The 12769-nt window shown below is 45.8% G+C and overlaps 1 protein-coding gene across 5 annotated transcripts in view; it reads left to right on the forward strand.

The window, feature by feature from the left end:
- The window catches only part of LOC121549486 (ankyrin repeat and sterile alpha motif domain-containing protein 1B-like), a 277377-nt gene extending 265202 nt beyond the window's left edge, over positions 1–12175 (forward strand). For 3 of the 5 annotated variants that reach the window (XM_045212862.1, XM_045212865.1, XM_045212866.1), the window contains 5 exons: positions 993–1079; positions 1754–1891; positions 2119–2286; positions 9387–9478; positions 10771–12175. In XM_045212862.1, the coding sequence (XP_045068797.1) occupies positions 993–1079; positions 1754–1891; positions 2119–2286; positions 9387–9478; positions 10771–10819 (534 nt within the window). In that variant the 3' untranslated portion in view covers positions 10820–12175. Of the gene's footprint in view, positions 1–992; positions 1080–1753; positions 1892–2118; positions 2287–9386; positions 9761–10166 lie in introns of those variants that run through there. The other 2 variants (XM_045212863.1, XM_045212864.1) reach the window with 2 other exon arrangements.
- The last annotated feature ends 594 nt before the right edge of the window (positions 12176–12769 follow it).

A 12769-nucleotide genomic window follows, 5' to 3' on the forward strand; every position in this document is an offset into this window, starting at 1 on the left:
GAGGAATTAATACGAGATCTGTTGAATATATTAAATCCCTGACAGGTGGAATGATGGTACTAGGGTGATACTGATTTTAAATCACATCATTCCCCACTGCGGCAGTGCATAATAAGCTTAACAATGGGAGAACGGGAAAAAGAAACATACGGCTGTCAGACGAGAGCGGGTGGTAGTGAGTCTGGACGGGCACAGAACGAAGAAAGGGATATAGGAGAGATATTTATGGGTTGAAAGATAATAGTTATATTGTGCCTCCTTGGGGGAAATCTATACGTTTTGAAAATGTAATTTGCTAAGGCGCAGGGTAACCTTTGAACTTTGAGAAGATTGGAATTGATTCTGGTAATCAAGAGGAGAGTGTTTGGATAGGCTGGCTCTCTCTGTGTGCAATGATCTCATCCCTCTCTCTCTCTCTCTCTTCCCACCCCTTCCCCCTCTTTTCTGCTTAGTTATATGCTTGTGTTGATTTCATCTTTCTTTCTCTCTCTCTCTCTTCCCACCCCTTCCCCCTCTTATTCTATCTAGTTATAAGCTTGTGTTGAGCTCTCATCTCATAATCTATCATCTCTATCTGTTCCCACTAGGGTTGCAAAATTCAGAGAACTTTCAAGAAATTCCCTACCTTTCCCGAAATCCCGGTTGGAGGATTCCCAGAATCCGGAGGGAATAAGCCGTAAATCCAGAATCATCCAACCCATGATCTCAGAAAAAAACTTGGAATTTATTGAAAGTTTTGCCACCCTAGTCCCCACTCTCTCTAAAATTGTATTATGTTGTGAAGAGATTCTTATTGTAGGGTTTTATTGTTCTACTGTGGAGGGAGACGATGAAACCAAGGTCTTGATAGCCTTGTGTTGGTTGCCATCATTAGTCTAATTGACTCATAGACTACATGATAAAAAAGAGCATCAAATGTTAACTCAGGCAGCCCCTCTTTTCCGTTCTGTTCCCTCTCTCTTTCTCTCTCCATCTCTCTCTCCACTCTACAGAAGTCTACAGAACAGATGAAGAAAGTCCCAACCATTGTTCTCTCTGTCTCCTACAAGGGAGTCAAGTTCATTGACGCTACAAACAAGGTGAGAGCCTTTCTTTCCTCCTGTACCATTACTGAGAGTAATAACTGAACAGCACTGGGTGAAAGCAAAAAATAAGATCTTGTCGGTTTCACAAGATCAACAGTCTGAACTTACATCACATAAACCTTCTCTAAAGATCTCCAACCCTCTCTCTCTCTCTCTCTCTCTCTCTCTCTATCTCTCTCTCTCTCTGTCTCTGTCTCGGTCTCTCTCTCTCTCTGTCTCTCTCTCTCTCTCTCTCTCTCTCTCTCTCTCTCTCTCTCTCTCTCTCTCTCTCTCTCTCTCTCTTTTTTTTCTCTCTCTCTTTTTTCTCTCTCTCTCTTTTTCTCTCTCTCTCTCTCTCTCTCTCTCTCTCTCTCTCTCTCTCTCTCTCTCTCTCTCTCTCTCTCTCTCTCTCTCTCTCTCTCTCTTTTTCTCTCTCTCATCTCTCTCATCTCTCTCTCTCTTTTTCTCTCTCTTTCTCTCTCTTTTTCTCTCTTTTTCTCTCTTTTTCTCTCTCTCTCTCTCTCTCTCTCTCTCTCTCTCTCTCTCTCTCTCTCTCTCTCTCTCTCTCTCTCTCTCTCTCTCTCTCTCTCTCTCTCTCTCTCTCTCTCTCTCTCTCTCTCTCTCTCTCTCTCTCTCTCTCTCTCTCTCTCTCTCTCTCTCTCTCTCTCTCTCTCTCTCTCTCTCTCTAGAACATCATAGCTGAGCATGAGATCCGTAACATCTCGTGTGCGGCCCAGGATCCTGAGGATCTGTCCACGTTTGCCTACATCACCAAAGACCTCAAGTCCAGCCACCACTACTGCCATGTCTTCACTGCCTTCGACGTGGTGAGTCACACACACACACACACAGCACCCTCTGTCTGTGAGGGGGACAAGTGGCTTTATTAATTAGTTACTTCCTGGTGTGAGTTTGAGAACTACTGTTATGATGATATGGCAGATTTGCATAGTGAGTGTTTGTATGTGTGTGTGTGCAAGTGCGTGCGGGTACATGCATAACATTAGATGCGTATGTGTGTGTGTGTTTATGACATTTTGTGTGTGTATAACAGAACCTGGCGTATGAGATCATCCTAACCCTGGGTCAGGCTTTTGAGGTAGCTTACCAGCTGGCCCTGCAGGCCAGGAAGAGTGGCCACGGCTCCTCCACGCTGCCAGAGAGCTTCGACATCAAGCCCAACAAGCCCGTCCCCAAGCCCCGCGTCAACATCCGCAAGTCTGTGAGTAATGACACTGGTTTATACCCTCAGTTTAACCTTTACCCTCTACTACTACCTCTACCACGACCTCTCACCTTTCACCTCTCATCAACACGTCTGTGAGAGCCATACCATACTGTCTAGACCACCTGTAAGCTCCAATACCACTCTGTTCCACAACATCTCACCTTTCACCTGTCAACATAAGTCTGTGAGTCCCACATAATACTGCAGCCAACCCTCCCCCATCACACAACTACTTCCCTTTCCTCTTTACCCTTTCCTATGACCTCTCACCTTTTACCTCTCATCAACATCCACTAGCCTAGAGTGCCTTTTTCCATCTCCCATGACCTCTGACCTCCTCTGTGACTGTTGTTCACCCTGTCCATGACCTCTGCCCTCTGCCCTCTCCTCTGGGACTGTTGTTCACCCTGTCCTCTGTTTCCAATACAGGTACATTAGAGTGAACATCTCTAAACTCCTTCACATTGCCTTTGTTGGCTTTGTTATCAGTGTTAGCATGTTATTGTGAGTGTTTCTGTGTGTATAGAGTTAACTCACTCCTTTTTCAAAGTGGTCTGTTGTGTTTATTGATGGTTGCAGTGTGTGTGTGTGTGTGTGTCTTGGCCACACTGAGTTTGTAGCAGAGGTGTAGATCAGTGGTGTAGTGGAGGGTAAAGGAAAGATGCATTGAAAGAATAGTGAGCGTTACTTTTTTCACTGCGACCGCCGATCAGAGTTTACCCACCTATTGTTTTACCGCTACATCACTGGTGTAGATGGATGTTTGATCTGTAAACGTCCCTCTCCATCTTTCTCTCCCTGCAGTCTCTTACAGACCTGGGTGATTGATGAGGGCTGTTTACATAGAGCTCTATGGAGCCCAGCTTACAATGCGTGTGTGGGAGTGTGGGGGTGTGCATCTCAGCTTTATGGGTGTGTGTGCATCTCTCAGCTATGTGTGTGTTAGTGTTGGCTCTGTCCATGGCTCTCTCCCAGTTGCCAGAGTCACCTACCCAGCCACAGTGCCTGTCTGTCAGCCTCCTCTCCCCCCAGCCTCCCCTTGGATTCCAGGTCCTGGAGCTTTTACGGACAGAGTTAGATTCAACATAGGCATGCACTGTACACCACTGGAGCCTTAAGAGCCTTGTTCTCTATAGTGTTTCCATATGGATTTACTGTGCTGTATGCATATGGCCACGTCCCAAATGTGGCACCCTATTCCCTATATAGTGCATGGGCCCTGGTCAAACGTAGTGCACTATATAGGGAATAGGGTGCCATTTGGGAAGCATACAATGAGTGAGGTAAGTGCTATTTGTAGTGCTGGCGTCTCATGTCTAGAGCACAGTACTAATGTCCCCTTCCATAAAGTGAGTCAGGGGACAGATAAAGTGACAGGGAACAGCTTTGTCACTCTCTCTGTGCTGTTAGCGGTCATATGATATCTTTATTCATAATTGGATGGAGAAAGACTGCTATATAAAATTGTAAATTGTCTAGTGGGTTGGAGATGTGAGGCTTTCTTTCCCTCTGTCTTATCTGTGTGTGTGTGTGTGTATTCTGTGTGTGTGTCTGTTCTGTGTGTGTTCATATTCATAGGCCATTCACAGAGATGATGGACGATGGCATGTGTAGACGCAGTCTGCTGACTCTGCTGCCATTACATTAACCACCTGCCTTGAAAGTGTGTGTACGTGTGTGTGCTTTTGAGCATATGCCTGCATGTGTGCGTGTGTGTGTTGTGTTTGTGTTGTGTGTGTGTAATGTAGTTAATGGCCTGTGTATAGTCGTGGTCAAAAGTTTTGAGAATGACACAAATACTAATTTTCACAAAGTCTGCTGCCTCAGTTTTGAAGATGGCAATTTGCATATACTCTAGAATGTCATGAAGAGTGATCAGATGAATTGCAACTAATTGCAAAGTCCCTCTTTGCCATGAAAATGAACTTAATCCCAAAAAAACATTTCCACTGCATTTCAGCCCTGCCACAAAAGGACCAGCTGCCATCATGTCAGTGATTCTCTCGTTAACACAGGTGAGAGTGTTGACGAGGACAAGGCTGGTGATCACTCTGTCATGCTGATTGAGTTAGAATAACAGACTGGAAGCTTTAAAAGGACGGTGGTGCTTGAAATCATTGTTCTTCCTCTGTTAACCATGGTTACCTGCAAGGAAACACGTGCCGTCATCATTGCTTTGCACAAAAAGGGCTTCACAGGCAAGGATATTGCTGCTAGTAAGATTGCACCTAAATCAACCATTTATCGGATCATCAATAACTTCAAGGAGAGAGGTTCAATTGTTGTGAAGAAGGCTTCAGGGCGCCCAAGAAAGTCCAGCAAGCGCCAGGACCGTCTCCTAAAGTTGATTCAGCTGCGGGATCGGGTCATCACCAGTGCAGAGCTTGCTCAAGAATGGCAGCAGGCAGGTGTGAGTGCATCTGCACGCACAGTGAGGCGAAGGCTTTTGGAGGATGGCCTGGTGTCAAGAAGGGCAGCAAATAAGCCACTTCTCTCTAGGAAAAACATCAGGGACAGACTGATAGTCTGCAAAAGGTACAGGGATTGGACTGCTGAGGACTGGGGTAAAGTCATTTTCTCTGATGAATCCCCTTTCCGATTGTTTGGGGCATCCGGAAAACACCTTGTCCGGAAAAGACAAGGTGAGCGCTACCATCAGTCCTGTGTCATGCCAACAGTAAAGCATCCTGAGACTATTCATGTGTGGGGTTGCTTCTCAGCCAAGGGAGTGGGCTCACTCACAATTTTGCCTAAGAACACAGCCATGAATAAAGAATGGTACTAACACATCCTCCAAGAGCAACTTCTCCCAACCATCCAAGAACAGTTTGGTGACGACCAATGCCTTTTCCAGCATGATGGAGCACCTTGCCATAAGGCAAAAGTGATAACTAAGTGGCTCGGGGAACAAAACATCAACATTTTGGGTCCATGGCCAGGAAACTCCCCAGACCTTAATCCCATTGAGAACTTGTGGTCGATCCTCAAGAGGCGGGTGGACAAACAAAACCCCACAAATTCTGACAAACTCTAAGCATTGATTATGCAAGAATGGGCTGCCATCAGTCAGGATGTGGCCCAGAAGTTAATTGACAGCATGCCAGGGCGGATTGCAGAGGTCTTGAAAAAGAAGGGTCAACACTGCAAATATTGACTCTTTGCATAAACTTAATGTAATTGTCAATACAAACCTTTGACACTTATGGAATGCTTATACTTCAGTATACCATAGTAACATCTGACAAAAATATCTCATAACACTGAAGCAGTGAACTTTGTGAAGACCAATACTTGTGTCATTCTCAAAACGTTTGACCACGACTGTAGTGCTGTGGAGGGAGCTACAGTGACGCATGCTGCAGGATTCACTTAATATTCCCACCAGCAGCTGGACACAGTCATTATTTTGCAGCACTTCTATATCTGTGTAAACCTGTGGATTACTCTTCCTCCTCCTTCTCTCCTCCTCCTCTCCTCTCCTCCTTTCCTCCTCCTTCTCTCCTCCTTTCTCTACCGCATCCTTGTGTGTGTGTGTGTGTGTGTGTGTGTGTGTGTGTGTGTGTGTGTGTGTGTGTGTGTGTGTGTGTGTGTGTGTGTGTGTGTGTGTGTGTGTGTGTGTGTGTGTGTGTGTGTGTGTGTGTGTGTGTGTGTGCTTCTGCCTGCATGAAGTGTTCCTTTGGTGTGACCCTGGTGTTACCATCGTTGCAGTGGTGTTACTATGGCGTTGCCGTACTGTTACCATACGGTTGCTGTGTTGTTGCCGTGCTGTTGCCAAGCAGTCGCCCTTTGACCTCTCTGTGACCTCTGTGTTCCACCCCCCTATAGGTCATCATGTACCCCTCTAGCCGTTGGTCGCTGGGTCACATATACACCCCCCACCGGCCTCCTCTCCACCCTCCTCTTCCTCCTCCTTCACCACTCCTCCTCCATCACAAAGTTCCCTTTCAGGTCTTCCTCCCTTCTCCGTTCTTTCTTATTCTTTGACTGTCTTTGGCCTTTTTGTTGGTTTTGTCTCCATACACTTTGATCACTTAATAGAAGCCATTTGATTTGTTTGTTTGGTTCGGTGATTGGTCCTATCTCTGTCAACTCCACTCAGATCGTGTGTGTGTGTGTTTGTGTCTTTCAAATCAAAATCAAATCAAATCAAATGTTATGGGTCACATACACATATTTAGCAGATGTTATTGCGGGTGTAGCGAAATGCTTGTGTTCCTAGCTCCAACAGTGCAGTAGTATCTAACAATTCACAACAATACACAAATCTAAAAGTAAAAGAATGGAATTAAGAAATAAAATACAGTAGAATAGAATTCAGTATATACATATGAGATGAGTAAAGCAATGTTCCATTATTAAAGTAGCCAGTGATTCCATGTCTATGTATACAGGGCAGTAGCCTCTAAGGTGCAGGGTTGAGTAGCCAGGTGGTAGCCGGCAAGTGATGGCTATTTAACAGTCTGATGGCCTTGAGATAGAAGCTGTTTTTCAGTCTCTCGGTCCCAGCTTTGATGCACCTGTACTGACCTCGCCTTCTGGATGATAGCGGGGTGAACAGACCGTGGCTCAGGAGGTTGATGTCCATGATTATCTTTTTGGCCTTCCTGTGACATCGGGTGCTGTAGGTGTCCTGGAGGGCAGGCAGTGTGCCCACGGTGATGCATTGGGCAGACCGCACAACCCTCTGGAGAGCCCTGTGGTTGCGGACGGTGCATTTGCCGTACCAGGCGGTGATACAGCCCGACAGGATGCTCTCAATTGTGCATCTGTAAAAGTTTGTGAGGGTCTTAGGGGCCAAGCCGAATTTCTTCAGCCTCCTGAGGTTGAAGAGGCGCTGTTGCGCCTTCTTCACCACACTGTCTGTGTGGGTGGACCATTTCAGATTGTCATTGATGTGTACGCGGAGGAACTTGAAGCTTTCCACCTTCTCCACTGCGGTCCTGTCGATGTGGATAGGGGCGTGCTGTTTCCTGAAGTCCACGATCAGCTCCTTCGTTTTTGTTGAGGGAGAGGTTATTTTCCTGGCATCACTCCGCCAGGGCCCTCACCTCCTCCCTGTAGGCTGTCTCGTCATTGTTGGTAATCAAGCCTACTACTGTTGTGTCGTGTGCAAACTTGATGATTGAGTTGGAGGCGTGCGTGGCCACGCAGTCATGGGTGAACAGGGAGTACAGGAGGGGGCTGAGCACGCACCCTTGTGGGGCCACTGTGTTGAGGATCAGTGAAGTGGAGGTGTTGTTTCCTACCTTCACCACCTGGGGGCGGCCCGTCAGGAAGCCATCAGAAAGCTATAGTCAATGAACAGCATTCTTACATAGGTATTCCTCTTGTCCAGATGGGATAGGGCAGTGTGCAGTGTGATGGCGATTGCATCGTCTGTGGATCTATTGGGGCGGTAAGCAAATTGAAGTGGGTCTAGGGTGTAAGGTAGAGGTGATATGATCCTTAACTAGCCTCTCAAAGCACTTCATGATGACAGAAGTGAGTGCTATGGGCGATAGTCATTTAGTTCAGTTACCTTTGCTTTCTTGGGTACAGGAACAATGGTGGACATCTTGAAGCAAGTGGGGACAGCAGACTGGGATAGGGAGAGATTGAATATGTCCGTAAACACTCCAGCCAGCTGATCTGCGCATGCTCTGAAGATGCGGCTAGGGATGCCGTCTGGGCCGGCAGCCTTGCGAGGGTTAACACACTTAAATGTTTTACTCACGTCAGCCACGGAGAACAAGGGCCCACAGTCCTTGGGAGCGGGCCGCATCGGTGGCACTGTGTTATCCTCAAAGCGGGTGAAGAAGGTGTTTAGCTTGTCTGGGAGCAAGACGTCGGTGTCTGCGACATGGCTGGTTTTCCCTTTGTAATACGTGATTGTCTGTAGACCCTGCCACATACGTCTCGTGTCTGAGCCGTTGAATTGCGACTCCACTTTGTCTCTGTACTGACGTTTTGCCTGTTTGATTGCCTTACAGAGGGAATAACTACACTGTTTGTATTCAACCATTTGTGTGTGTGTCTGTGTGTCTGTGTGTGCACGTTTGTGCGTGCGTTCATACATTCTTCCAGTTTCAGCTTTGCAGTGTTCAGAGACAGGGACCCACTCCCCAAATAATATTTTCGTCTATCACGGACGAATGTGGTGGAAGGAAAGCACCCTCGGCAACCAGAATGAGCATTTTGATTGGTTGTTGAAAAGTTTGCTCTTGAGGGGGAAAGAGCATAGATTGGTCTTCAACAAGTAATTTTCAACAATGGGAAGGCAGTTGTGGGGGTTAGAGTACAGTATAGGGGATTATTTGTAAAAAATATATATTTTACACAGTTTTCTTTTCTCCTTAAAATACATTGTGATACGTTCATTGATATGAGGCCAACAATATATTTTCAGACCTAAAGCAAGTGCCTCCATATTTGAGTGTTGGTGTGGAAGTCTGTGATTGTGCCTCTCCACTATAACTCCCTCTCTCTCACCTGTTCCCTCAGCCCCAGACCCCTCTCTTTCACTCCCTCTCTCTCTCCTGTTCCCTCAGCCCCAGAACCATCTCTTTCACTCCCTCTCTCTCTCCTGTTCCCTCAGCCCCAGACCCCTCTCTTTCACTCCCTCTCTCTCTCCTGTTTCCTCAGCCCCAGACCCCTCTCTTTCACTCCCTCTCTCTCTCCTGTTCCCTCAGCCCCAGATCCCTCTCTTTCACTCCCTCTCTCTCTCCTGTTCCCTCAGCCCCAGATCCCTCTCTTTCACTCCCTCTCTCTCTCCAGTTCCCTCAGCCCCAGATCCCTCTCTTTCACTCCCTCTCTCTCTCCTGTTCCCTCAGCCCCAGATCCCTCTCTTTCACTCCCTCTCTCTCTCCTGTTCCCTCAGCCCCAGATCCCTCTCTTTCACTCCCTCTCTCTCTCCTGTTCCCTCAGCCCCAGATCCATCTCTTTCACTCCCTCTCTCTCTCCTGTTCCCTCAGCCCCAGATCCCTCTCTTTCACTCCCTCTCTCTCTCCTGTTCCCTCAGCCCCAGATCCCTCTCTTTCACTCCCTCTCTCTGCCCTGACATTTATTATTATCCCACAGCGTTTAACCAACCCTCTCCTTCTCCCTCTCTCTCTCAGATGGAGCAGCCGTCGATGGAGCAGAAGGGTCATGCCAACGTGCCGTGGATATTGGAACCAGGGCAGGAGGCCAAGAGAGGAGCCAACACCAAGTATGAGACCACTATTTTCTAATAGCGTATACCACCCGCCTGTCCACTCCTGTGTGTGTGCCTTGCAGAGAGAGCTGGCCCTCTAGAGGCCCCCCAACGGAGCTGCACGGCACAAGCGACCCTCTTATGCGGCGACATGTGTGACCTCACTGGCCGAAAACCCGCTCCGCCGTTAGCTGCCGCAACCTCTGCATGATGACGTTTGGCACTGTGCTGTGTGTCTCTCTCTCTCACACACTCCTCTCTCTTGCGCTCCCCAACCCCCCACCCCCCCCCACCCCGCTGCCCCCCCTTCCTTTTCCTGTTGACGCCTTAGCCTGCCTGCAGGGGCGGAGCATGAACTTTTACCCTTGGGGTGATGGTGTACCTCTCTGTCTAGACCTGTAGGGGGCAACAGTCAGTTCTATTTTTCCATTTTTCACAGTCAGCCCTCCCCTCTTATGTGTCAGGCAGTCAGTTGGTTGGTCAGTAAATCACTCTTATTTTTTTCCTGACTGGGGGGATGGAACCATTTGGTTATCTCTCTTTATTTCTCCTCCTACTGCTGTTCCTCCACTCTTCGCTTTTCCTTTTTGTCAGCCCTCTCTCTCTTTTTTCACCCCTTCGACAAGCTGAATGAGAATATCTAGACCATTATGCTGCTAAGAACCCCACCCTTAACAGTCTTTTTGTCTTTGTTGTTTTTTAGAGCAAAGCCAATTCTCCAGCACTAGGTTTGCGTGCTGATGTTTTGGGGGATTTTGTTGTCCAGTACTGGTAACCCAGAGGAAAGTGGAGGGAACATTTTTTTTGATCAGTTCCATCCAGTTGGAGAGGATAATGGAGGATAATGGACTGCTATGAGAGATGATGTAGCAAATGTTACTTTACTTTTCAAAAAAAGTTGCTAGTTCAACAGACTCCTGTTTTTATCATATATCAGTCTTTGATTTTTACAGCAGATTATTTTTTTGATACATTGTGAGACATATTTTGAGTAATGTTTGAGTGGCAAAGCGTTGTTTGTTTATTTGAAGCTAATTGACCTTTGATACAGGAAGGAATAGCTTTTAAACCACACGCTGTACCTGTGTCCAGATTGAATCTGTTTAAAATAGGTTATTATTTGATGCATCATTTTTTTTCTATACTTGTTTTGTTGGGAAATGCTGAAAAGGTTTAGCTTGTGGCTTGTGAGGCGCATGGCGTTCATTTTGGACTGACTGGTGACGAGGGAGGGGTGGGGCCGGTGGAGGTGGATAGGAGGTGGGGTTTGGGGACTATCTGGATAAGTGATGTAATCTCATTCGCAGGGCAATGCCGGACGCCTATGTCTATTACTGTGGAATGCAAAGAATGTAGCCAGCCCTAAACACGGACCCTCTCACACACAATGCAAAAAGGACTACAAATATGGACCCTTCTGTCTCTCACAGTGTCAAAGGACTGCAAACATGGACACTCTCTAACGGACTTGGTGTTTAAGGTTGATTACAGAACGAGGACATCCATCGTCCCACAAACCACAAACATTGGACCCATGGACTAACGGTGCGCACACACACACACACACACACACACACACACACACACACACACACACAGTTAAAGGACTGCTTAGTAACAGATGTCAGTCAGATATGTGAATATAGACTTTCATTGAAGCAGCCACAACTACAACTCTAGCCCCTGTTCTGCATTCAACTGAACCTTGACCTTTGAACTCTTTACAACGGTCACCCAAGGTCTGGCGGTAACAGACAACGGTCCACAAACGCACCACTGGGGCATGTCTGTATTTGAATGGGGATGGGGTAAAGAACTTCTGGTTTGCTATTTTCCTCTTGTTTTAGTTTTGTTTAATGGTCAATAATACAATAATACGGATATAATTGGACTAGCCGTGCCAGACCACCATGCAACAGGTGAGCCCTGTGCCAAGTGACATCACAAAGGATGGCTCCGCCTACCTGAACGAAACGCCATCCATCCCAATTAACAAAATATTCATATTAATGCCGGACGTTTTAAATGTTTCATATGAGAGTATTATATTACCTTATAGTTATGATTATTCTTGTGCAATTCTTGTCTACTGTTGTCTTAATGTTACATTATTTTTATATGATATGCTGAAATAAAAAAATGTGGGCTTGAGAATGATCGCCATCCTTTAAAAAAATACCATAATAGTTCTATACTGAGAGTGAATGTTTCAGATGGATCCTCTCGTTATTATTAATAATAATAGCTATTATTATTTTTATTATTATTGGTGTGTCTGGTCAACACACCAATCCGTTTCTCATGGGGCTAGACTCATAACTCCAAGCAGATGTAATATTTTATCACAGTATTTATGTATTCTTTGGATGAATACATAGTCCTCCTCTCTAAATGTACATAGATATTTTGCCAACTCATTGTTCATTCATGTAATGTAGTAAAACATGTAAAAAAAATTAAGGAATAAAAGATTTGCCGTACATCGCACTGGAAACAAGGTACCAAAATGAAAGGTCAGAGTTGAAAATAAAATATATAGTTATAGAGATTGTATTGGGGAGGGTTGGGACGGGGGGGTGATGAAATCACTGCTGACTAACTCATGTACATAGGCTTGGGCTTCCAGCACACAGATTTTGTACGTTTTGGTCATTATTTATATCCTTGTAAATCACATGGAATAAACACAACTTGTACAACCATTAATCAACATTGGTCTCCTGGTCTATACTTTCCTGGGTTGTAATGTACTGGTTGAGATGATGTCCTTTTTCATTTGTCCCATGTTTTATCTGACACCTTCCTTTTTCCAACTTGTACTAATTTTTGTTGTAGGTCAAATGTATTTCATTGATTCCTCGTGTCCTCTCTCTTCACCTCACCTCAAAAGGCATTGGAGGAGGAGGTCTGAGGTTCCTCCCCTTGTACCTTCTCCAATTCGTTTTTTTAGAAGGAGACAGGCAGAGAGGATGTGACGAATCAAGGAAATACAATTGAGATGCACCCATATAATTATGAATTAGAAAACTAGAATGGCATGAACCTTCTTATTATGGGCTAAAGGTCAGCCATTTTGGTCAGGCAGTTGGTCAACCATAATTTGCCAGTGCCGTAATAAGTAATTGTGTAAAATAATGAATTTGAATAATTTATCTGCACTGTATTTTTTGTTAGCTAGCTAGCCAGCCAGTTTTAGAGGAATGATTCCATACATTTTTCAAATTAACTGCCAAATTGCCAACATTCCATTCAAATGATGCAGTCAATCCACAGCCATACACTGGCTGAAATCAGTTGATGATAGGA

The sequence above is a fragment of the Coregonus clupeaformis genome, unplaced genomic scaffold, assembly GCF_020615455.1.
Source record: "Coregonus clupeaformis isolate EN_2021a unplaced genomic scaffold, ASM2061545v1 scaf0058, whole genome shotgun sequence".
NCBI lineage: Eukaryota > Metazoa > Chordata > Actinopteri > Salmoniformes > Salmonidae > Coregonus > Coregonus clupeaformis.